The sequence below is a fragment of the Saccharomycopsis crataegensis genome (assembly GCF_037102585.1).
Source record: "Saccharomycopsis crataegensis DNA, jcf7180000000084, whole genome shotgun sequence".
In the NCBI taxonomy this organism is placed as follows: domain Eukaryota; kingdom Fungi; phylum Ascomycota; class Saccharomycetes; order Ascoideales; family Saccharomycopsidaceae; genus Saccharomycopsis; species Saccharomycopsis crataegensis.
In genome coordinates this window covers 147,432-172,996 of record NW_027043829.1, presented here as the reverse complement: position 1 = coordinate 172,996, position 25,565 = coordinate 147,432, and the positions used below count along the sequence as shown (strand labels likewise).

The 25,565-nt window shown below is 37.7% G+C and overlaps 12 protein-coding genes across 12 annotated transcripts; 8 read left to right on the top strand and 4 right to left on the bottom strand. All coding sequences in view use genetic code 12, as the record gives it.

The window, feature by feature from the left end:
* Positions 1-1,018: 1,018 nt before the first annotated feature.
* TOH1 (Toh1p) lies at positions 1,019-2,263 on the top strand (the record flags this gene model as incomplete). Its single annotated transcript, XM_064996691.1, has 1 exon — positions 1,019-2,263. One exon carries the CDS (start codon positions 1,019-1,021, stop codon positions 2,261-2,263), a length of 1,245 nt encoding a protein of 414 aa, XP_064852763.1.
* A 1,062-nt stretch (positions 2,264-3,325) lies between these two features.
* Positions 3,326-3,679, bottom strand: DASC09_030910 (uncharacterized protein; the record flags this gene model as incomplete). The annotated part of the gene is made up of 1 exon (XM_064996690.1): positions 3,326-3,679. The coding sequence occupies one exon, from the start codon at positions 3,677-3,679 to the stop codon at positions 3,326-3,328; it is 354 nt and encodes a 117-aa protein (XP_064852762.1).
* Positions 3,680-4,671: 992 nt separating this feature from the next.
* Positions 4,672-6,216, top strand: EHD3 (mitochondrial 37S ribosomal protein mS47 EHD3; the record flags this gene model as incomplete). Its single annotated transcript, XM_064996689.1, has 1 exon — positions 4,672-6,216. The coding sequence occupies one exon, from the start codon at positions 4,672-4,674 to the stop codon at positions 6,214-6,216; it is 1,545 nt and encodes a 514-aa protein (XP_064852761.1).
* Positions 6,217-7,269: 1,053 nt separating this feature from the next.
* Positions 7,270-7,449, bottom strand: DASC09_030890 (YqaE/Pmp3 family membrane protein; the record flags this gene model as incomplete). Its single annotated transcript, XM_064996688.1, has 1 exon — positions 7,270-7,449. One exon carries the CDS (start codon positions 7,447-7,449, stop codon positions 7,270-7,272), a length of 180 nt encoding a protein of 59 aa, XP_064852760.1.
* A 273-nt stretch (positions 7,450-7,722) lies between these two features.
* Positions 7,723-12,355, top strand: VPS8 (CORVET complex membrane-binding subunit VPS8; the record flags this gene model as incomplete). The annotated part of the gene is made up of 2 exons (XM_064996687.1): positions 7,723-7,752; positions 7,820-12,355. 2 exons carry the CDS (start codon positions 7,723-7,725, stop codon positions 12,353-12,355), a joined length of 4,566 nt encoding a protein of 1,521 aa, XP_064852759.1.
* A 368-nt stretch (positions 12,356-12,723) lies between these two features.
* Positions 12,724-12,988, bottom strand: TOM5 (Tom5p; the record flags this gene model as incomplete). The annotated part of the gene is made up of 2 exons (XM_064996686.1): positions 12,724-12,764; positions 12,880-12,988. The coding sequence occupies 2 exons, from the start codon at positions 12,986-12,988 to the stop codon at positions 12,724-12,726; spliced, it is 150 nt and encodes a 49-aa protein (XP_064852758.1).
* Positions 12,989-13,578: 590 nt separating this feature from the next.
* SPN1 (transcription factor SPN1) lies at positions 13,579-14,820 on the top strand (the record flags this gene model as incomplete). Its single annotated transcript, XM_064996685.1, has 1 exon — positions 13,579-14,820. The coding sequence occupies one exon, from the start codon at positions 13,579-13,581 to the stop codon at positions 14,818-14,820; it is 1,242 nt and encodes a 413-aa protein (XP_064852757.1).
* A 481-nt stretch (positions 14,821-15,301) lies between these two features.
* On the top strand, positions 15,302-16,303 carry ANT1 (Ant1p; the record flags this gene model as incomplete). The annotated part of the gene is made up of 1 exon (XM_064996684.1): positions 15,302-16,303. One exon carries the CDS (start codon positions 15,302-15,304, stop codon positions 16,301-16,303), a length of 1,002 nt encoding a protein of 333 aa, XP_064852756.1.
* Positions 16,304-16,448: 145 nt separating this feature from the next.
* On the top strand, positions 16,449-17,066 carry DASC09_030840 (Apq12 family protein; the record flags this gene model as incomplete). Its single annotated transcript, XM_064996683.1, has 1 exon — positions 16,449-17,066. One exon carries the CDS (start codon positions 16,449-16,451, stop codon positions 17,064-17,066), a length of 618 nt encoding a protein of 205 aa, XP_064852755.1.
* A 225-nt stretch (positions 17,067-17,291) lies between these two features.
* On the bottom strand, positions 17,292-18,785 carry DASC09_030830 (uncharacterized protein; the record flags this gene model as incomplete). Its single annotated transcript, XM_064996682.1, has 1 exon — positions 17,292-18,785. One exon carries the CDS (start codon positions 18,783-18,785, stop codon positions 17,292-17,294), a length of 1,494 nt encoding a protein of 497 aa, XP_064852754.1.
* Positions 18,786-19,322: 537 nt separating this feature from the next.
* Positions 19,323-23,593, top strand: DASC09_030820 (Itc1 protein; the record flags this gene model as incomplete). The annotated part of the gene is made up of 2 exons (XM_064996681.1): positions 19,323-19,325; positions 19,508-23,593. The coding sequence occupies 2 exons, from the start codon at positions 19,323-19,325 to the stop codon at positions 23,591-23,593; spliced, it is 4,089 nt and encodes a 1,362-aa protein (XP_064852753.1).
* Positions 23,594-24,097: 504 nt separating this feature from the next.
* Positions 24,098-25,393, top strand: PHO80 (Pho80p; the record flags this gene model as incomplete). The annotated part of the gene is made up of 1 exon (XM_064996680.1): positions 24,098-25,393. The coding sequence occupies one exon, from the start codon at positions 24,098-24,100 to the stop codon at positions 25,391-25,393; it is 1,296 nt and encodes a 431-aa protein (XP_064852752.1).
* Positions 25,394-25,565: the final 172 nt, after the last annotated feature.

Below are 25,565 nucleotides of genomic sequence, written 5' to 3'. Positions count from 1 at the left end.
ATTTTTTTTTTTCTTAGAGATGGCAGTGTCTCAAGGTGTAATATACTATTCTTTTTTTTTTTTTTTTTTGTCCCTCTAGCTTGAACTTCAATAGTAATTAATGTGTTTAGGTGCACATTTTTGGCGAGGTTGAAAACAATTAAAAAAGAAACGATTACAAGATGAAATAAAGGGAGATGTAGAAGAAGAAAAAAAAAAAAAAGCAAATAGACAACACACAATACATAATATAACACAAAAAAAGAAAAGAAAAAGAAATGAATGCCTACCCTACACTTCGCCATGTTTGTGGCATCGTAAACCTTAACAGAGCAAAAAGTTTATACAGCCTCGGTGTTTGACGGAAGAATCCTTGGTTGCGCAAACACCGAATAGAATATGGTTTTCTTTCCTTTTCTTTCCTTTTCTTCCCTTGTGTTTTCTAATTTGGATCACTGCCAGTCAACCAGCTACTGGAAGCCCTTCCCAAACAAGCCGGCACTGGTGTAGCAACCGGGGATAAGTACAGTGGTTATTACAACGAAAGCGTGGATATTCGGGGCTTTGGCGACGCACGGTAACGAGGGCGCAGTGCCACCAATTTGCTTTCCGCAAAAGGTCTTTAATTCTCATCAACTGTCAAAAACCACATCGCGGCGAATGGCTGGTTGTTGTGCAATACACCTACCTACCTACAACTGTAATCGACAGTATTCTGCAGAGCAACAGCACCTCATCCACCCACACCATTGAGATCCCCGACAAAACAATAGGTACTGCCCTCCTGCGGCGGCCAGACTCTTCATCACCACCATCAGCCTCGTTCCCAACAGCGGTTGCAAGTGGCCGACAGGGGGGTAACTGCGACCTCAAAGCCTCGAAGCACCACCGACCACTGACGGACTGTATAGGCATATATGCTTTTTCGGGGGATATATAAAGACCAGCCCATCTCTCTCTCCCCCTCCCCTGTCTGGTGCAACTATCCCCCGGATCTACTACCACACTGTATATTCTTCGCTTTTATTTGCCAAGCACCATGCTCACCACAACCCTCCTATCGACCATATCTCTCGTATGCCTTCAGGTGCTCGCCGACTTCAATGGGCAGCAGCCTGCCGCCTCACAGTCCCAGGCCAGTGCCCAGAGCAGTTCAAGTTCCACTTCACAACAATACTCTCTGCAATTCGATGTCCTCGAGTTCGCTAACTACGGGTATACTGGTTACTACCAACAGGTCAAATCAATCTCCAATATGTACAAAGACTCCTGTACCTGTGAACTTTCCAGCGATTGGGTCGAATTTTCCGGCCCTACTTCTCCTCTTGACCAAGGGGTGTCCGTGCATTTCCGTGGGCCTTTGATTTTGGAATCTTTTGCCTACTATGTCTCCGACGATTACACTTACGGTGACTCTTCTAGTAGTGAGTGGAAAAGATTATCTTATTTCGATGCTTCCAGTCAGACGTCGGATAATGTCACATTCTTGACAAAAGCCGGGGACAACTCGACCTGTCTCGGTAAGGCTTTAACTTACGCTGATTCTGACGGGGTTTCTTCCGCCAGCTCTTCTACCCTTTTGGCAAACAACACCTTGATCAATTCCGATGAAGAATACGTGATTTTCTCAAACGTCAGCTGTGGGAAATCCGGTATCAATAACGACTGTGGGGTTTATAGATCTGATAACGTCGCTTACCATGGTTTTTATGGCGATATCAAGATGTTTTTGTTTTCTTTCCAAATGCCAACCGAATCGGTGGTCACCGACACTTCAACCGACTATTACGATTTGCCTGCCATTTGGTTGTTAAATGATCATATTCCTAGAACTTCCCAATACCCAACTAACAGTAATTGCTCATGCTGGACCTCTGGGTGTGGGGAATTTGATATTTTCGAGTCAATTAACTATACTGAAAGAAACCATTTATATTCTACTATCCATGATTACCAAGGTACTGGGTATATTGACTACGGTATCTCTGTTGACGGGTACATCGAACGTGACACTGAATCAACAATGTCAGGAGGTGTGGTGTTCGACTCTCAAGGTAATGCTATTGTGTTTATTTCCAACAGCACCTCATTTGATGCTGAGATTAGTGCTGACGACGTTAATTCCTGGATCTCTTCCGAAGACACCGAAACCACTAAAACCTTGACTAGCGTCTCCAATACCAAACCGGCAAGCTCAGGAATGAGTTCTACTGATGGTTTCCTTAACAAGTATTTCATGTTTGCCATGCAATCTTTGTGCGGGGTGTTGTTGTGCTTGTTCTAGAACTTGTCATTATTGTACTGTTAGATGATAGATTATAGATACTTATCATTGTACTAATAATAGATAATCGATAATATTCCATATTTTTGTTTTTCGTTTTCATTTTTTTTTCTCCTGTTTTCTTGGTATAGAGGTTATTGTATTATAATGTTCATTATCTGGTTTATTGTAGCACAGCACAATCTTCAGTCCATAGTAGTCGATAATATTTCAGGTAATCAATCGTCAAATAGATTGCAATATATAAATAGGAAATCAGTCTCAAACTTGGAGGAAGCCAAATTTCCTGGTGAGATCATCAATTCTCACTGTTGTTGTTGTAGAATACGCTCTGGAGAACTATATTCTGAATTATCTTCGATGATAACTTCCTCTTTGGACCTCGTAATGAATTTCAGCACCTGATGGGATACTAATGTAAAAGGAGATACAATTAAATCAACTAACTTCTTCATTGATTTTAATCTACGCCATGGTATGGTACTTGACAAAGGTGTATCTGCTCTTAGAGAATAAAAGTTAAGATCAGATGATCAAAGCTTCTTCGCCCAGTTTTCCAAGTCTGAGGCTTCTTTCTGGGCTATAGGCTCCTGATTTCACGCCGAATGAAGAACCACCTCCATGGATACATAAATTTGATTATTGATAAATTTTCCTCCAAATTCGAAGCATTTAATGTTTATTATACATTATACATTATACATTATACATTATACATTATACATTATACATTATACATTATACATTATACATTATACATTATACATTATAAAATCGCAATAATGTATAACCCTTATAAAATGAACTACAATAAAATGAAATTCGACATTATCTTTTTTGCATGATCTGAACCCCACCTTCTTCCAAAATTTCTCTAATTCTTTATTTTTTGCATACCAATGAATTCTCTTTAGCATGTTTCGATTTAACCCCCCACTGATTTTACAATATCTTCTTCAGGAAGTATATCAATCAGTTTTCTTGGCCCTATTGCTATTGAAACCCATTTCATGGTACTTGGCGTTCCAGTATGGGCGCTCAAGCACCACGTTTCGGAGGTCATTATAGAAGTCTCTGCTTTTTTTCTATGGAATCAACATATGATTCTTGAAAAATTTGTGCATTTATTAAACCAAATCTATTTTCTGGGGGTTCCTCTTCTTCATTTAGATCACCATATACAAATTCTTCAGTATTGCTTTCCAATACATCCTCCCTGTCACTTTCTGCCGAATCATCTTCATTATTTTCATCGTACAGATTGGAAACACCAGGGTGCACCTGATTTCCATCCAGAGTTGACATGAAGTTGATAGCAAATATTTCTTCAGCAGCCTGTTGAATTCTTGCAGCGATGGTATCACTTGAAAAATCAGGGGTTTCATGCCTGAGAGCGAAAACATTATTTTTCTCCATCTCAGAGCAATCATTCAAATCCAAATTAGAATACTTTGGAGGATGGGGGCTCCTTTTTAGATTCAAATTAAATTTCCTTGGGAGAACCCTTGTTTTGGTATCCCTTTTAAGCCATATATCCTTCACTTGTTGTTCATATTCTTCAAAAGGGGAATCTTCTTCTTTAACGTTGAACAAAGCTCTTCTTCTTTAACGTTTGCAAAGCTCTTCTTCTTTCGTAGAGATCATCTTGGGAGCTCATGTTTTATGGTGTAAAGGGTGAATAGAAATAAGAAAGTACCCAAAAAAAAATAAACAAAAAAACAAGAAAAATTCAAAATCTCGCCCGCCAACAAAAACAGTCTGATATCATCAAATAGATTTTATACGTAAAACCACACATTTTACAATGCCTGACCCCCATATTAGTGCAGAAACTTGGAAAAAATTTCAACCTCCTTTTGTAGCAATGAAAATAAAAAAAAAAAAATAATCGTCTTAACAAGTTGGCATTTTGAATCGGACTTCTTCAAGTTTTGTGTCAATCAGATATCTGACTGCGGACAAACAAATACGCCATATTATCAACAGAGACGAGCCCAGGAACCTAGAAAGTACAAAAATTAAAAGCCTAACACAAGTGTAATAAGCCCAAGTCTCTCATGAGGACAATAGGCTCAATTTTCTGCTGTTTGAAAAGCTGTTGCCCAAGCAAGACGTCGACGTCTAAATGGCCATGCATATGGAGGCGCCCATCACATGCTATGCCCCAAAGCTTGTTAGGATCTCTGGCCCACCTTTTTTTTTTTTTTTTCAACAACTTTGGGTGGAATATCAAGTTTTACTATGCCTTACGGTATATCGAGTACTCTGAACAACAACCCTCATCACAAGAATACCGGTTATTATATTTCCAGAAGTCCTCTTCTACCTCTCCTAATCGACAACAGGGACAGTATCCAAAATAGCGCTAGTCATTTGTTTTTGAGAAAATAATAATATACAGGTACACAATGTTGAGAGCTTTCAAATCATCAAGAGCCCCAATGGCCAGTCGATTGAACCAATACGTAACAAGACAGTTTCCTAAAAGTTCATATTCCACCGTCGCTGCCGGTGAACAAGACGTCATCTTCAAGAATGAAAATACTGCCAGAATTGTCACTTTGAACAGACCAAACAAGTTAAATGCTTTGAATACCAGTATCGTTAATAAAATCATCCCAAGATTGTTGGAATACCGTGCCAGTAATTCCACCAATGCCATTATCATCAACTCTTCGTCTTCGAAGGCTTTCTGTGCTGGTGGAGATGTCGCTCAAGCAGCTAAAGATGTCATTGAAGGCAACCCCGAATCTGCTCTTGATTTCTTCTACAAAGAATATTCCATGAACTATTTATTATCAATTTACCCAAAACCAATTGTTAGTTACATGGATGGTATCACAATGGGTGGTGGTGTTGGTTTATCAGTTCACGCTCCATTCAGAGTGGCTACTGAAAACACCAGAATCGCCATGCCAGAAATGGATATTGGTTTTTTCCCTGATGTTGGAACCAGTTTCTTTTTACCAAGAATGGATGGTAACTTGGGTAAATATTTAGCCTTCACCGGAGAATCATTGAATGGTGTTGATAACTTGATTGCCGGTTTTGCTACCCATTACGTCCCAAGTGTTAGATTGGAAGAATTGACTAAAAGATTGGGAGCTTTGAACATTCCACAAAACGAATTGTTGAATTCATTCTCGGAAGGTAAGTTCGAAGATATTTCTGCGATCAATGAAAAAGTAGGAGAATACCATGCTATTGTTAACAACGCGATTGAGGAATTCACCGATCCAATTCCAAGCGATCACAAATTCAAGTTATCCAATGAACAACGGAACTTTGTCGATAAGATTTTCGCTTTCAAGAACACCGAAGAGATTTTCAAAAGTTTAATTGACGAGATCCACAATGTCGAGGCTAGTGAAACCACTGTTCAATTTGCTCAACAACTATTGGACACTTTACAATCTAAATCTTTGCTATCCTTGAAAATCGCCAATGAATTGTTGAACGCCGGTGCCAATTATAACAACAAAGCGGCTATCACCCAAGAATTGATTGTCGCCGAAAACTTATTGTTGAACTCTCAATCTAATGATTTCATCGAAGGTGTCAGTAAAAAATTGATTGAAAAAACTAATGCTCCAACTTGGAAATACAAGGAATTGAGTGAAATCCCAATACAAGAAATCCACTCGTTATTCACCAACAAGTCATCGATCAAATATAGCGAATTGCAAGACTTTGGTAATGGTCAATTCTTGAATTCTTACAGACATTATCCTTTCAACATGGGTTTGCCAAGTGAAACGGAGATTAAAGATTACATCACCGGGAATGATGGCTCAAAGAGGGATTATGCCCCAACTAGAAAAGAAGTTCTTAACAAATTCACTACCAAATATCACAATAAGGTAGGAGTGAACTGGAAGGTCAACAATGTTTTGGAAAGAAAAACTAAAGAACACGAATTTGACTCTCAATACATCAATTGGATTGAAGAGTAATTGCTTTAATTTTTATCATCATTCTGATCTTTTTAGCTATCTATCATCTAAGGGTCACCATAGTTTATTGAAATGGTCAACTTTTTTTTTTTTCTTCTTTCTTTCTTTCTTTCTGTCTTTCTTTCCATGTACATAGACTACTGATTCATGAATATTTTATTCTCCATTTAAAACTTGAAGGCCATGGTTTTTTTTACACAGTTGGCGATGTAGGTATTGACAGATAATTGTGTATAAACAGCAATCAAGCAAAGGGAAAAAAAAAAAAAAATGAGGAAGACTTTCATGAATCTATTTTCTTCATTTTTGAAACGATAGTCAAATTCTGTACAAGTCATGCTAAGAATGTGTCAGGAAATGGCCAATTCAATTGCCTATTGTTTGCTCGATCATTACCAAGACAAAAAAAAAAACAAAAAAACAACCCCATGTATAAAAAATGAAGGGCATCAAAGCAATAGCTAGATAACTACAGTGATTACATAAAAATTGTAATACAACACCAGACAAGAAACTGTTACAGAAAGACAGAAAGGCAGAATAAGTAGTAATAATTGTATACGACTACCGGAGCAACACGCGAAGACATGCTTCGGCCACGGCTGTTGTTGGTGTTCTATCACCACCGGGTAACCAGGCGGGAAGACCCGGATAACTGGAGTAGGCGTTTGTTTATGCTCAGCACCCACAACCGCCAGAATGGTTCAGCAGTGATAATACAAACACACACATACACACACACACAAAAATTGGGTTTTTATTCGTATTATTTTGTACTATTTTTTTTTTTTTTCATTTCAGATAGCGTAGTTAATGTAAACTAAAATAAATTGATTGGTATCTTTTAAGAATATCATGTTGCAAACCGATTATTGTTAGCAAGAGTAGGGAAAAAAAAAGAGCGCGGTAATGCACCGTTAGAGATAAAAATAAAAAATAAAAAATAGGAGCAATTAATTGTTTCTTGAAACAACAACATGAAAAAGAGCAGCTCTGTCATTTTGGGTGCAATTCGATAAACTTCAGCTTTTTCAGGTCAGTGTTTACCCATCTTCAATTGTTACGGTTCTTGAAGACAACGTAAAGGGCATGAAGGATAGCTGGGAACCAGACGAAAAGACACAAGATAAGATTAATCCAGAATGGAGAGGTAGTACCTTCCTTGATGTAGACAGCAACTGGAGGCAAGATGATGGCAATAAGCACATCGATGATTAAATTAGAGTCGGCCATTGTTTAATGTAGAGTATGGTAATTGTTTTGAGAAGATAGGTGGCTTCAAGAAAGGGAGCAAAAAAACTTGTCTTACAGGAAAATAAAGAACGAAAAAAAATAGAGTAAATTTTATACCCCGAAATGGGCTGGCATGTGCGGCCGGGCGGTGCTCTTTAGTCATATCCGGATCGGAATGCCAGGCTAAAAATTGACAACCAGAAAAATCCACACACAAGTGTACAAAGGAAGCGGAGCGTTACAATCAATGTATGTGATTGTTAGCACACAACAATGAATATCAATAGCTCCATTGATGAAATAGTATGTATGGTACCGCACGGTATTGGGAATGACCACGGTCACTGTAATTCACTAACATACAAACGAGCCCTATGATAACCTATGGACAAGTGATGATGAGGCGGTAGATCAATCAAATAATAAGTTTGACCATCGATTCAAGACAAGATTGAATTCTCTTTTAAAAGATTCAAATACCAATAATCTAATATCACAGGAACTCATTAGCGACAACAATAGCACCATAGATGGTGCCAATTATGATGAGGATAATAATAACAACCGCATGGTTCGTTGGATAACCTTGGACAAAATATCCCACATCATTTTCAGCCCTAACTTCGCGATGAAATATGGAGCAATCACAATTTTCAATTTGTTAACTGATTTCATGGTGTTTGGTACAAATCGTGGGTTGACGGTGATTTTTGATTACAACCAAAACATTAAAGGGTTTTTGGGAGTCAATAACAAGCAAGTGCTCAGCAGCGGGGCAGTAACTAGTTTGGCGATCTCCTTAGATTCAACGTATATTGCCACTGGTCACAAATACGGTAATATCTTTATATGGGATTTGAAAGGATTAACCCCTGAGTATTCCGGGGAGCCAATTCTATCGATCAACCCCGTAACCATCAATGATAAAGTGAATGGGAGAGAAGGACATCTAGTAAATAAGCCTATAAATCATTTATTCTTCTTAAATAAGCGTCATACTGCAATAGTTAGTACTGACATTGATGGATTGGTGCTATTTCATGATGGGTTTAGAAGTATATTTGGATATAATTACAAGACCAGGAAAATCCTAGGGAGCTCAGACTTGGATTTTACATTTGGCCAAGAGAAAAGTAATAATAATAATAATAATAATAATAATAATAATAATAATAATAATAATAATAATAACGACATCAACACGAAAAATAAGGGTAGCAAGAGACTCAGCTACTTGGATAAGAAAACTAAATGCTACGTATTTGGATGCTCTCCATTACCATTGTGCCAACTTCATGAAAAGTTAGACTTGCTAAACTTGATTGCGGTAATCACCTCCAATGCTTTATTGGTGATTTCTATTAATCCTCAGTTGACAACCCATATCAAAATTGGGAAGCCAGTGATTCTTAAAAACCAAGAAAATTTAAATTTAACCTCATGCTTGGGCTGGTATCCCGAGCTTGTGTATAACAATAGAAAAGTGGGGGCCAGATTGGCATACTGTTTCTCCAATATTTTAACGGTTCTAGAGCTTGAAGCAGTCGAGAATCAAGATTTGGATAGCAAAAACTCTAATGATAAAGATGATAATAAAAATTTAGACTCACTAAGGGTGGAAATTCAAGACAAGAAAAGATGGGTGTGTGATGAACCAATCGTTTCTGTCTTGTGGCTTACCGGGAAAATTATTCTTGTGATGACGGTGTCGTCAAGAATTTTGGCCATTGATACTGGATTAATGAGATTCAAATTGAATGATAAGCAAGATCTTAGACTTTTTGGCTCTGTTGATGCTATCTCTAACCATATTATTTATAATAACTACATTAAGAATTTCATCCCTGTTGATAATTACGCTAATGAAGTTTCTATTAGTAGCCAAATTGGATTATTCAATACATTTGATGATACATTTAGAACATTCAAGAACAATATATTTATCTTAACCAAGAATAATAAGATCGCAATGGGATCAATGAGCAACTGGGAAAGTTTTTTGGTGGCGGCGATCAATGAGAAAACTTTAAAGTCCATAAAGGTTGCATTAATGGAATGCTTAAATTTTTATACTGGGGATTGTGATTTAATTAGATATCGATTGATGGGAAAGGATGAAGTTAGACACAGATTGATCAGCAAGCATCTACAAAGATTGATTTTCTTGAATTTCAACGAATGGTTTAGTCAAAATCAAAATATTTCTAACCAAGAAGAAAATCATGAAGTGAATGACGACAAAGTTGATGATGAAAGTGCTCATGAATTGCAAGAATTGCTCACGCTAGCATTTACCGGGCTTATTTCCATGAATTGCTCTTCAGAAATTTATGAGCAATTGTTTGAATACTTTGAAGCTTCTGATAGTTTGAAATCAATATATTTCCAAGCTTTAGAAACATTTATTTTCACCAAGCAGGTCCGGAACTTGTCGCCAAAAATTTTGAAAGAGTTGGTGATATCCTTCGCCTCCAAAATTGATGAAACACAGTCCGCTAAATTCCACCAGTTAGAAGAAATGATCTGCTTACTAAATGTCAAAGAAATGGACCTTGATTTGATTATTTCGCTTTGTGAGAAGTATAAGCTTATTGATGCCAAAATATTTATATGGAATTCATTACTCAAAGATTATATTGGGCCATTTATGGATTTCTTGACTACTATTAGGAAAATTACTTACAATTCAGATCATTATGTTGAATCATTACTAGTATTAAAATATCAACTGATGAAGGTATATTCGTACTTGACTTATATTTTGACCAATAGACAGTATCCTTTGGATATAATTACTGAAGCAGAAGATCCAGAGAGTATGCGAAATATAAAAATGAATTTGTATTATATACTCTTCAATGGGTCTTCTATTGAATGGCCAATAAACTCAGGGGAAATTTTTTTTGTTACAGATAATCCCATCAATGAGCCCTCATTTCCTTATCTTTATTTATTATTGAAATTTAATACGGAAAAAACATTGTTGATGTTAAACGAAGTAATGGAAGACGAGTTTCTCAATGAAGATGGGATGGTTAACGATGATGCTGGACTGGTAAAGTATCAATTTCCAAGGACTTTTAAAATTAATCGTCAATATATTATTGAAGTGTTAATCAGCATGGTTCAAGAACATGAGACGTTGTTTGATTTGAAGAAACGGATTTATTTAAGCATATTTGTCCTTAGGAACTATCCGAAATATCCGCAATTTATTACAATCAATGATTCATCATTGGACCATTTAATTGAGAATATTTGTGATTTGCATCAGCTTGATGAGGATAAAGACTATGGGTCATTGAAGAAGGATTGTGAGTTTAGTTTGCAAACTTTGTTAAGCATTTATCATCCGACTAATTTAAACGATGAGTTGATGTTCTATTTTGAAAAAAATGAGTTTGAAAATTTGTTGTTCAGTTTGTACAAGTCTGAGAAAAAGGCTGGTAAATTGTTTGAGTTGTGGCTAAATAATCATGATGATGATGATTTTCATGGGGGAGACTACTCTAATTACGAGATTTTACAGTTATGTTTCCAATTAGTGGAGCAAGAAAATACCATTATGGAGAATGAAAATTTAGAGAGTCTCGTTAAACAAAACTTTAAAAAATTGATAAATACCTCGGATAAAGGTGATTTATCAGAATTGATCAAGACCTTCAATGGCCATAACTATGAACTCAATAGACAAATATATCACATTACTGATCTCAGAACTCAATTTGAATATTTGGGAGCCTTATTTGAAATTGTGTTTGATGATAAGCAAGAGATTACGAGAAATAAAATCGTCGAAGATGATGACATATTACATTATGTGGGATTGCTTTGCCAATTTAATTCGGGACAGATTGTGAGGTTCTTGAAAAACATCAATATGGGATTTTTCAACGATACCATCAATCGGAGGTTGTTGAATACTTTGAGAGATTGTAATGCTATAGATGGCATTGTCTTTTTACTACATGATGTTAGTAAACAGTATACTGTTTGTTTGGATGAGGTATTGTTGTATTTAGAGAGCCTTGTTCAAGAAAGTTTAACTGATGATGAAGACATTGGGAAGCTTGAAAAGAACTTATGGAAATACTTGACGGTTGCAGTTGATGATTGTAAAATCATTTCTGATGGAAGTGTTGTCTCCGGAGAAGCTTCCTGGATTAAGCTTAATGATTGTTTGAATAGGTTTATCAAGTTGGCTGAAAAACAGCTTGATTCTTTGGATGATGATGATGGTGGAGAAAAGAAATCTAGAATCCAATCATTAGTTGATTTATTGAGGAGATTATTACAAGAAGTATTTGTGAGCTTGATGAATACCAATTTTGAAGAACCTGTTTGTAAAACTGATCCATCACTAGAGTCCAAAAGCAACACGATTTTCCTTCGTATTTTCAACAAGTTTTTGGAAACTAGCAAAGGTGGTAATTCTGATATAACCACGATTGGGGATATTAAAGGAATTATCGATGAGATATTCTTTTTGAATGTTTATCAAGAAAAATCTCTCCGGATTGTGCTTGATTTATATAATACTGAAGTACGAAAGAATCTTGAGGCGATTCAGCTTGAAAATGGCAAAGGGATTTCTCCAAATAGCATTGAGTGCTGTGGATGTGGTAAAAGAATCTGGGGACGAATGATCAGCAGCAAAATCATTCAAAATTGGGAGGGGTTCCACAGAAAAAGGACGCAATATCTTTTGGATAATGATAAGAAAATCAATAGTAGTGACTATGTGGAAGGTCTTCAATTCAATGAAGAAGTGTGGAAAGAATTGAAAGTGGTGATTTTCAAGTGTGGGCACAGTTATCATTATCAGTGTGTCCAACGTTTAGGGGTGAGTGAGGATGACATGAAGTGTATTATTTGTCATGGAGGCAAAGAAGATGAACGAGGATGATATATATATATATATATATTTGCACAATTATGAGATTATTTATGTATTCAATTGACAGTCCTGGCATCATTGTTTAATCCAGATTATCTCGAACATCAATTAAAAAAAAAAAAAAAAAAGGAAATATCCAAGAGAAAAATAAAACAAATTAAAAACTTACAGTTGGAAGAATTTAGTTAATAAAATAGCATTCACTCATTCATAAGGATTTCTTACTTGTAAGAACCGTATATACATATATGTACAAAAGACTTTTCATTATTATTGAAACAAACATAAAAAATGGGGCATTATCTCTCATTCAAAAATCAGTAGGAGATGATGATGATGATGGATCCCAAAAGACTAGGATATTCAAAACCATGCGCTTAGTTCATTCTTTTTTGGATGAAGTGGATGATAGATGGGACTATGGACGAGGTTAGTAATTATGAAATTGAAAACAAAGGAAACAAAAAAAAAATAGATGGATATATATATATATATATATATATTGGATGCAATTTTCTTTTGTTTTTACTTACTAATGAATAAAGCACTACCAATCACCAAAGCTTGTTGGAGAGTTTGGTTGCTAGCAGCAGTTTGAGCTTTCTTTTCCTCTTCAGAAGGAACTGCACCTTGGCCGAACATTTTTGTATTATATATATATGTTTGTGTGTGTGTAAGATAGGTTATGGAATTGATCCAACAGAGATAGTTTGATGGCGTAGTATTGGTAACTTTCCTTCTTTTTTTTTTTTTTTTTTTTTTTTTTGGTACTTACGTACGTGCACGGGAGCTCCTATATATGTATATATATATATGTCATTGGCGGTTGGGAGGGAGGGAAGGACTGGCCGAAATCATGATGAATGAATGAATGAATGAATGAATGGTGGATACTTAGGAATCACTCTCCCCCACCCCTATATTATTTATAAACAGGATAAATTGAATTTGACCAGCAACGGTGCCAGTGATTGGAATAATATAACATAACCGTTGGAAAGCACCACTGGACTGGACTGGCGGGTGGGATAATGCAACGGGTAACCCGCTGGTGCTTGTCACCGTGAAAGAGAGGGAGGGAGGGAGGGAGGGCAAAAGGATGAAAAAAAAAAAAGTCAGTGACAAAACGACAGGCAGCAGGAAGGATATCTAACAATAACAATAACAATAGCAAATATAAGATAATATAATATAATATAATATAATATAATATAATATAATATAATATAATAATGAGTTCAGATGATGAGAGAGGAAGTATACAGAATAGCCCCGCTCATGATGAGGAAACCAGAATAAATGACCAGGACGACTCCGCCGGCCAGCAAGATAACAACAACAACGACAACAACAATGACCCCGATGAGATGGAAGATTACGTCGACGAAGACGAAGGGGAAGAAGAAGAATACGAAGACGACGAAGACCAGATCCTCAGTATGGGCCGTCACAAGAAATCCAGCAGTGAGCCCCGCCAAAATGACTACCATGTGTCCGACAGTCATAATAATGATAATGCTACTGGGGGAAGTAGAAAAGATCGGGGGTTACGTGAAGAAGGCGACAGATACACCATTGATGACGACAGCAGTGCCACTAAAAAAAGAGAAATGTTGGAAAAACGTCTTGATGAGGCGATCAAGCTGGGAAACTCGCGCCGTCGTAAGAAGAATGGTGATATCGATCTTGAGCAAATGCAAGATGCCCAAATCCAAGGGTTGAAAAATCAAATGCAAGAAGTGGCCTTTGAAGACGCCAGATGTATCGATGAGAAATCCGGGGTTGCCATGAACAAATTGAAACTATTGCCAAAGGTCAAGGAGGTGTTGCTCAGAAAAAACTTGGCCGATTCGATTTTGGATAACAATTTGTTGGAAAGTGTCCGAGTATGGTTAGAACCGTTACCAGATGGATCATTGCCAGCGTACGAGATCCAGAAAGTGATTTTCAGCTCGCTATTGGAGTTACCAATTAAAACCATTCATCTTCGAGAATCAGGGTTGGGTAAAGTTGTGTTATTTTATCAGAAATCCAAAAGGGTAGAGCCGGGATTGAAGAGAATTGCCGATAAGCTTGTTGGGAATTGGACTAGACCGATCTTGAACTTGTCAGACAATTACCATGATAAGATTATTCAGCAAGAAAGTTTTGATATCGACAGATTGATCGAAGCGAGAAAGAGAAAAGTTGGCGACACCGCGAACCTCGATCGTACTACGTATGAAGAGAATGCTGCCAGAAGAAAAAGAGCTGCAGCACCACAACCAAGAGCTACGGCCTACAAGGTTGCTCCTAAGGTTAATATGGCTAGGGAAATGACTTCTGCCCAACGAATGGCGGCGGCGGGGATTGGTGCAAGTTTGAGTAGAGATGATCAATATCGAAGACTTAATGGTAAGATGTTGAACAGGGGCGGGAAAAGACTGGCGAAAAAGTCAGGGGTGTCGATCGAAGGGCGTAACCTTCCTTTATAATTCTGTATAATAATGATGTTTAATTTATTTATTTATTTATTTTTTGCTGTGTCTGATATTGTTGTAATTAGCTAGTTGTTAGTTATTTGCATGTATGTATGTATATATCGGAGTTTGATAACGGCCGATGAACCGATTTTAGTGAATGGTGTAGTATGGATTGGCTAAGAATAGTGATAATTGTTGTATTTGTATTGATTAAACTATTGGTTGTATATATAGACAATATGATAAATACGAATAGTAATAATAATAATCTCTATTTTGTGACGTTACGTTGTCTGGCAATTTTTTTTTTTTTTTTTTTTTTTTATCGGGTGGATATGCGATATTTGTTTTAATCCCTAATAGAAGATCACCGCTTGCAAGATGGTATAAAAAGAGGCCGTGTGATCTGCTCTGCCCTGCTCTCTTTCTATTTACCATATCTCATTCCTGGGAACATTTTCAATCGTTTGAACTTCAAAAATAACAACCACAAATGTCCAACGTTAATTTGTCTCCGTTGGAAAAAGCAGCCATTGGATCACTCGCCTCAGTGGTCGCCAACACCGTGGTGTATCCATTGGACATCACCAAGACATTGATCCAGTCGCAACAGAACTTGAAGGCCTACACCCTCAAAGAGATCAAGGAAAACCCCAATTTGTACGCCGACAGCATCGACTGTCTAAAGAAATTGTTTGTCAAACACGGGCTTCACGGGTGGTACTTTGGCATTGTCCCCTCGCTTTGCTCGACCGCCGCCCTGAATTTCGCTTATTTCTTCTGGTACGCTATTGTCCACAAGATTTATGAAACTCGGAATCCTAAGAATAAGGTGAAGTCCACGCTTGTCGAGTTATCTCTCGGAGCGGTGGCCGCGGCGTTGTCCCAGGTCTTCATCATGCCAGTATCGACGATTTCCACAAAGCAGCAAACCGAGATCAGCGAGGATGGTAAAGATAACCCAAGTTTTTTGGACACCGCTAGGAAAATCGTCGGCCGTGATGGGATCACTGGGTTATGGAGCGGTCTTAAAGTCAGTTTGGTGCTTACGTCTAATCCAAGTATCACTTATGGGACCTTTGCCAGATTACGGTCATTATTGTTCAATGGGAAACAAAACTTATCGGTAGCCCAATCGTTTTCTCTTGGGGTGCTTTCTAAATTACTCGCCACCGTGGTCACCATGCCGTTGATTCTCAGTAAAGTGATGATCCAAAAGAAAACCACCGTGGTAACCGAGAAAATAGTCGATCCAACCACTGGGGAAACCAGATACGTCAAGACCCAAAGAAACTTCAATACTTTCCAGGAATGCCTATGGTACGTGTACAACACCGATGGGGTGTTAGGGTTATGGAAAGGATTGATGCCGCAAATCTCCAAAGCGGTGATTGTTCAAGGGTTCTTGTTCATGTTCAAGGAGCAGCTTGAGGCGCTTTTCATTAGACTTATCAAGCTCATTCGGTTGAGAAAGAAGGGAAGGGTGGTGGTGTAGTTTTGAGTAAAATCATCATTAGAATGTATTTCATGTTTTGTCTTATCGCACGCGGCCTTGTATAGAAAATCACTTTTTGTAATAATAATAATACTGATATTAATAATTATAGTTAATTTACGCGATCACAACAAATATCGACAAAATGACAGACACAGAATCCTCTTGGGAATCAGTATCCATTGTCATTCTCTATGGTTATTCCATTCTATCTGCATTCCTTCTTCAGGTTTACAAATTCACTCTTTATTTCTACATCAATTACCCAACGGTGTCTTCGACCATCGCCCTGCTCATCCTTTTATATGTGACTTATCATATCCTCAAAGCCACCATCACTTTCATCATCAACAGTGTCCTCACATTCATAAGGGTATCGATAGTGTTGGTGCTCTTGATTTGTGGCGCATGGTGCTACATCCGCGGTGCCGAGACGTTTATCGAAGACATCATTTGGATTCATCATTATTTTACCCAAGAGCTTATGGTATTCAAAAGTGATGTCCAACAACTCTTTAACGGGATGGCAGAGGCCGAAAACTTTGGGAGCTCGGGATTCAGTTCGGAGGCTGATTTAAATGACATGACCAGAAATCTACGACTCAAAGACTTGCAACAGTTAGTACAATTGTTTGGACTAAACTTGATGGGGTTTTATAGATTTGGATCTAGTACTTTTTATCGTGTAGTCACCAGTGACTTTATTAGAAATCACTTTAATTCAATGTACCAGGAATTCTATCAGCAGCAGAGAGATTTGTGATTTTGATTATTACTTTCAGTAATGATTCACTTTTTTTTTTTATATTTTTTCTTCCCTTAAAAATATAGCAATACTTGAATATATATATTCATATATTTGACAGAATTTCTATTCATCATGTAAGGACGGTATTCTTTTTGGTTCTACATTAAGTACTCTCTTATGATTATAATTTTTTTTTTTTTGTTTTTTTTTTTATTGTGATGATATTGGTTCTTTAAATCACTATTGCCAAACAAAAATTTGTTTATCACTACTACTACTAAATAATATTTCTTTACCTCCTTTTGTGGTCCCTGCTAAACAGATGATTCTCGCCCCAAATTCACCATCATGACTTTTCAATTGAGCGACTTCGGTGTAATCATTTTTGGAAAAATTGACCCCTCGAATGATTCCATCATCGCCAGCAATCCACACTCCTGACCCGTTGGTTTTCCAATGAATTACATGTTTTGAATATTTGTCTTGCGCCACGGTGGTAACCACATTGGAAATAATCATTCCCCTAAGAGTTTTCCCTACTAGTTCTTGATTGCAATTGTCGGAAACAACAACAGCATCATCACCATCATCACCATCAGAATTGTTCCTTATGGATTCAAGCTCAACTTGTAAGTTCGGGAACTTAGTAGTGATGATTCTCAAGTATGGTTGGTGCGAAGTGGCAATAGAAATTAACGGAGTTTTTGTGACGTCTTCATCAATACTTTGTTGATCAATAGTATGGGCATCCAGCGATGGATTATAAACACTTAAATTTACCGGGGTAAACTGATAGCTTGAGAATTCAGCGTCGTTCAATGATACTCTGGATACCTCAACGATTTTCAAACCATGAGAATCAAGGGTGAAGAATGATAGCAAGGTGGAGTCGGTTCGGGAGATCAAAAAAAGTGGTATTGGCAGCTTGGTAAATGATGCTTTGTAATTGAAACAATAGAGATCAGTAGGATTACTAAGAGTATATATTCTGCTGATATCTTTAATCTCAATACTCCCATGGTCAATTGATAACTTGATAACGTTCAATGACAGATCGAACCCAATCGATGCCAAATACCCCGAATGGTCATCAATTGGTAGGTAATTGATTTTTAAAATCACCCTTCTGTGAATTTTATGTTTCTTGATGAGTTGCAATTTCTTGGGAGATTTATGATCATCATCTGAAACTTTGAAGAAATACACCAACCCGTCCATGGCTCCCGACATAACGTAGCTGGTTCCTGGAATCGCCACAAACGATTTGAAAATCGAGCCAGAGTCTATGGGATCACTTATAGCTAAGGTCGAGTAGTCGGTAATATCAACGATCCTAAGGATTTTATCATTTCCCGAGACCAAGAGACACTGTTTGGAAGGAGCACTATCACCACCAATCTTCAAATCATCAATGATCGTCAAGTCTAACCCTAGTGACGCGCCAGAAAACAGTAAAGGGGCGTGGTGAGCCACGTTAGTGTATTGCCATGGTTTGATTAGCGATAGTAGCTCGTGGTCGTCAATGGCCAAGTTTTTCAACCCTTGGGAGACTTGGGTACTATGTTCAAGGTATTTCTGACGATCATCGACAATTTCTTGGAGTGATTCAAAGTAACCATCGGTCGATGGCAAAGTTATTCCTGCTTCGTTTTGGAAAGTGGTCAAAGTTTTGGTATACCCTTTTGACTTCAAGAAGTCGGCGATCAACACCTCAATTGGGGTTTTTGCCACCATTATTTGTAAAGAGAACAGACAATGTGTAAAGAGACGATACTCATTGCCGTTGTGTTTGTTTTTTTGATTTTTCTCCACATACATTGTTATTGGATTGTCTCACCGTTCCACCTACACCCATTTTTCTTCAAACAAACAAAAAAAGAAAAACAAGGGACATTTTCCAGGATCCCCACCATAATACTATTTTGATAAACCACCATTGGCACCAGCACACACCAATTGCCACAGCGCTGGATAGATATTTTGTGGGAGAGGGGGGGGGGGGGCCGCCATGCACATGTATGCACAGATCACATTGTCGCATGAGCTCGTGTTCTATTCGCACCGCGCAGTTTTTTCGGTATTTTTTTTTTTTTTTTTTTTAATTTGTGTTGTTTTTTGGCTAATCTCCTAGACCTACCTGTCTGCTCCATTTGATCTGTTGTTTCCTGTTTTGTTACATGGTGTTTAGTTGCCGTCGATCTCGATTCCCAATCAAAACGTACCAGAAACAACCCCACCAAAACAACATCACCATATCGTTAATTTTTCAACATGGTAAGTGCCATCAAAAACGCGTTTGAGCATACACATACACGAAGGCTCGAATACGTCATACCATTTTTGAATGAATGATAATTGATATATATTTATACATATATATATCTTTCCAACAACATCCTCGATCGTGATTTTTTTTTTTTTGTTTTTGTTTTTACTAACCGATGCTCTTTTTCTAGGTGTTGTACAAGAGAAAACCAGTTATATACCAAGATCCCCCACCGTTGCCGGAGGACATGAGTGTGAAGGTATGGCACATTCCAGAAACCCAAGAATGGTTTTATTCATACCAAGAGTATTTGGATCGTCTAGATTATTATAATCGAAGAAAGTTTGTGTGCGAAGTCACCGGTAATTCGTGTTTCACCTATTTCGAAGCCCTCGAATCAGAAAAGCATGAAATGAAAAAAGTCGATCAAAACTTCCCTGAACCGCTAAAGGAACCAGTGTTGCGATTCTTACAATTCTCCACCATCCCAAGACTAGATTTACTCGTTGATATGGTGTATTCGCAATTCAAGAATGATTTCTATCCAGGCGAAAGCGTCTTGGTCAAGTTTCAAGACACTAAGAAACCAGCAAAGATAAAAGAGAAGGCAAGGTTCAATGCATTTGTCGATGAGCTAGGGATGCTAAGACCCGGTTATTGCAGTTATCGCGTTTTATTTGATAATAGCACCGAAGTGACCATCGATGAGTCGAGTATATCTAGAGACAGAGCCCATTTCACTAAATGGTTTGTGAAAACTTTTATAAAACTTAGTGTTTCAAGATCGAGCAAGATCGGTGCCCCATGGATCGTCCGGGAACAATTCGCAACAAAATACAGAATTCCAATGGAATACCCTCCTCATTTATTGGCGTTTGCCCCGAAAACGCACGTTCCAAAACCTTCTCCAAAATCAAGGAAAAGACCAGGAAACGAAGATTCTGAACATCCTGCTAAGCGCCTTGATTCTAAGAAAGATACGAAAGTTGAAGAATCCCAAGAGCAAATTAAGTTGCCTCCGATTTTACCTAATAAAGTCAAAATGGTGGCTCCTAAACCGCTTTTTGCCCCTGCAGGGACCCCTGGGGCGACCACCATCGCCATCGGGGCAACCGGGTTCAAGAAATTGCCACTTGGTGATATTATGAATGCAAATAACAAACAATCGCTCCAAGACCCATCAGAATTCAAAATTGAATTGAGAGAACCGGTTTATTTTGGTCCAAAACCTCCTCAGGCATCGATAGATAAAATGGACGGGCTTGAGAAAATGGCATATGTGCAAGGACTCGGATCGTATCTCGATGTAGTGGCACCAAAGAAATGTTTGATCGAGGATATGGACATTCCAATGGGTTGGCCCGAATCACAAGCGCCAAATGAATTATTCAATGATTTTAAAATCCCTAGACCTCAAACTATTCCCGAACTAAAAGATTTCATTTCCGAAGCCCTTCAATCATGGATCTTTTTGAACGTTTACAGCAATGCCTTGATTCTTGATAATTTCACATTCGATGATTTCATCAATTGTTTTAAATTGACCGAGGTAAGAAATATCCCATTATTAGATGAAATATTTTGTGCGGTACTTAGTTGTTTTATTCTTGGAGAAAACGAAGACGTGGGGCTCAGAATTTATGGATATGAATATGCCATTAAAGATGATGGTGATGCGACACCAGCGGGGAATAGTAATCATGGCAATGGGAATACTGCTAATAAAAATGTTCAGGATGATGAACCAATGGTAGAAATCGATTTTCCGATCCCAACAAATGGTAAATACGAAGATGAAGAATTTCTATTGGTCACCATTCCCCAACGATCGATATTTGATGAGCAGTCTGATGATGAAGAAAACGATGGTAATGATGATGATGTTGATGATAATGATGATGAAGAAATGAAAGAAAACGATACTACAGAGATTAAAACTGAAGATTTGAAACTAGAGGATGACGAACCAAATGATATACAAGACGAAGGTGAACCAAAGAAAGTTAACGTGAAAGTGAAATCCGAATCTAATTATGGTCTCGATTTCGATATTTATGAAGGTATCAAACTTAGTGAGGACCCATCGCATTCAGATCTGGAATCTGAAGATGAGTACGATAACAAACGCAACAATGCTGGTAAACTTTTGAACTATCGTAATATATCATGGCAAGAACGACTATTCAAACGTCAATTTAAGGATGGGTATTGGCAGATTATAATGCTAGGGGTTCTCTCGTTAGTGTCTCATCTCAAGAAATACAAAAGCCTTGTTAAACAAATCAACGACGTTCTCGCCCCGAAAGGCGTTAGCGCCTCAGCATCTTCGGTTCAGAATCAGTTTTATACTAAGATGCCGATCGATTTGAAAATCAAAGCATTGAATGTCCTTTGTGAATTGCTCATCGAAGGGAAAATCATTAGAAGTTACATTGATAATGCGATGGAAGAAGCTACGAGGTTAAGAAGAGATCGTTTAGACGCAGTGCGTGAGTACAAAGCGGTGATGGATAAAGCTCGTGATTTGAACGCTGAGTGTAACATGTTGTTACAAGTTTGGAAAAAAGATAAGTCGGCCACTAATTTGGTATTACCCCCCGATGAAGATAGCAAACGTCGTAGACGTAATTTCACTTTGAAGTTTGAAGCCAGTGAAGATGAGATCTCCCTTGGGAATATCAACGCTGGATACCAAAAGAAACTCGATGCCCGAAAAGAATGTATTTCTGAAGCCAATAAGTTGAGACAAATTAGAAAAAAAATCGAGAAGAAATTAACCGAGCTTGATTGTGCTAGGGTTAAAATCATTGGCAAGGACAAGTTTTATAACCGTTATTGGTGGTTCGAAAGTAATGGGTTGCCAATTGTCAACAGAAGTTCCAGTATAGTGAATGAGGATGATGAGGATGATGAAGATAAAGATAATAATGCCGCGGCCACCAATAATAAGGACATCGTCAACAATCCTAACGATGCCCTGCAAGAACGTTACTTGATGGGTCGCTTATGGGTTCAAGGTCCAAGTTTCGAAGATAATATGTTTATGTTGGACGTGATTCAGAAAGATTTTGAGAACTTTTACAAGATTAAACATAACTTGGAGGAAAAAGTCGACAAAATCGCTGATCAACGTGAGAACTTTGCAATGATCAAGGCGAAAATTGAAAATTCAGACTATACGAAAACTGAGAAATTGCCAGTATCTTTTGTTGCTGCAGCTAAAGAAGTATTTGATTTAGAATTTTCTGAAGATGGAAGTATTGTCAAGGATAAGGATGGGGTTGTGATTTACAATAAACCGGAGGTAAAAGAATCTAAAACTATTGATGGCGATCTGAAAACCGAAAACCAATTGGTTAAGGCTGAAGAGGCTGATGATCGAAATGCGAACATTAAACAGGAATTGACAGAAAATGGATCGGAAATTGTAAAGGAAGGTGGGAAATCTGATGATGCTGGGGAGAAGAAAAAACAAGATAACACTAAAGATCATAAGGAAGAGCAACCGGTCAAACTCACCACTCAACAAAGAAAACTTATTTGTGAGGCTCCGTGCCCAATGATCTCTTCCAAAGATTGGAGATTCTACGAATCGCAAGAGGAAATTGAGCAATTGATTCGAGGATTAGTTCCTTGGGGTAATCGTGAAGCTGAATTGCGGAAAGAGTTGGCAAGAATCAAGGGTGCCATTGACGCGAGTATTGAAGCGAGAAGAAAAGCTTTGCTTCTTGATGATATTCCCGAAGCAGAGAAGTTGTTACAAAAAGAGATTGATGAAGTATATTTTTCTGAGAGTGACGACAGTGATGGTGAAAAAATAATGGATGAATTGGATGAAAAAAGTAAAACTGTTACTGAGGAAGAACCGGTGGAAATTGAAGAAGTGAAGCCGGTTTATAAAAGACGTACTAGAAGGGCTGCTGCAAAAGAAGAGAAAGACATTGAAGAAGCAGTGGGGAAATCTTCGAAAGAAATCAAAGGAGAAGAAGAACAACCGAATACTGTTGTTGTTGACCTGGAGGTTGAACAGACAATTGTCAAGAGAGCTTCGAAACGAGAATTGAAACGTCGGAGGTTGCAAGACCACCAAGCCAAAAAGAAGGAATATTTTGATAAAATGGATGAATTAAGTGAATTGCAACAAGAGCGAGAACAGCAACGATGTAGCGAATGGGTGAACCAATGCGCGATTTCTAGATTGGGCCATTCGCATTATGAGGGACCACCAAAGGTTAAGAATGGGGGTGTTTCTGGTTATAAGAAGCGTAAGAAGTGATTATTGTGTGTATTGGCTGATCATTGAAGATTCTTTTTTTTTTTTTTTTTTTCTCTAGAAGGTTGAGAATTCTTTATTTTGTTATGTATATTAACTGTATAATAATAATAGTGATAATAATAATAGTGATAATAATAATGATAATTAGTGATAATAATAGTAATAATCCTATTGGTGTGATTGTAATTACAGAAAAGATCTTAGATTAGTTATTTTTTTTTTTTTAGATCCCTACACACCCACACGTCATTTTCCCAATAGGGCGATAGTAATAATCGATAGGTGATCGATAGATAACAAAATTAATCATAACTGTGTGGTTACACCCCCACGTGTTGGAGGTTTTTGTCAAAAAAAAAAAAAAAAAAACACACACACACCGAGACAGCAGTGATTCTAATATTGTTTTGACGTTTTGTCTGTTGAACAATCTTTTTTCTGGCAGGGGAGCAATGAAGTTTTTACAAAAAGAACATTAAATAACCCATTGATACAATAACAGTAATGGCGTCCACTAATAACAATAACCACAATAATGAGGCGGGACTACCCACGAAATTACTCCCAGAAAACTTCCTACATTGCCAAAGAGAGGATCTCTTGACCCTAATATCACGGATGATAACGTCGTTAATCATCATTAATGACAAATACCTACCGATCATCCATAACCAGCTGAATTTGTCGTCGCTGAGCCTTACGCGATTCCATTCGCGTGCTCCACCGTCGATTCTGGTGTACGATTACCTTATGCGGCTTGCGTACTACAACTCGTTGGAGAATCTGGTGTTGATCATTGCCATTTATTATATCGATTTATTGACCACAAACTACAAGAACTTCAGTCTCAATTCGCTAACGGTTCATCGATTCCTATTGACCGCGACCACGGTGGCGTCGAAAGGACTTTGCGATTATTTCTGCACTAATATCCATTACTCCAAAGTTGGTGGGGTAAAAGTCCACGAATTAAATTTTTTGGAGATGGAGTTTTTAGAGAAAGTAAATTGGAAAATCATCCCCAGTAAAGGTGGCGAGGTGGAAAAATCTTATTATGATAGTGGTAATGGGGCACCTTCGACATCATCATCATCATCATCATCATCGTCATCATCATCATCATCATCATCATCTACCAATCCTCAACATGGCGGAAATTATTTGGACCAGAGGCACCGGAAAAATAATGATGATTCATCGAATGAAATTATCACTGGTGATGAATTAAGTCCTCGTCAAACCAAACGACAGAAAAGTTTGAAAAATGAAGATCATGATGATGATTACTCCTCCTACGATCAACCCAACTCGAGAAATTTGAATCCCACTAAAAAGGCGTCATCAAATTATGGCAATCAGACAAATAATGGCAATCAGACAGATAATGATAATGCACTGTTTTCTCTGACCGTACCATCTTCATTACCTGGGGGTTTTGCTACAAATGATAAACCAAGAATGCAAGTAACCAATAATGACGATAACGACAACAACAACAACAACAACAACAACAATAACAATAATGACAATAACGACCTCAATATTAACCATCAGAACCCAGTGGTTATTCCACCATGTATTATTAAATATCAACAGCAGAACCATCATCAACTACCCACGCAAAAACACATCATCAGACAGAAAATGATGGGGGCTAGTCATTCCGCAAGTATTATAGACGAGTATTATAGAAAAATGATTGAGTTAGTGGGTAGCGAAGCGGGGATCAACCTCCATAGTACCAATTGCTCAACTGCCACTACTTTGTATACTTTGCAATTAAAGAAATCAAAGGCATGAATATATATATGTGTATGTATATGTAATATATAAATGAACAACAACATTGACTGAAACATCATTGAAGATCCACTAATATTTGTTTTTTTGTTTTGTTTTGTAAGTAAAAAACGGAGAATTAATGGGAAAAGATTCATAGAATGGTGAAAGAAAAGCTTCAATTCCTGTTACT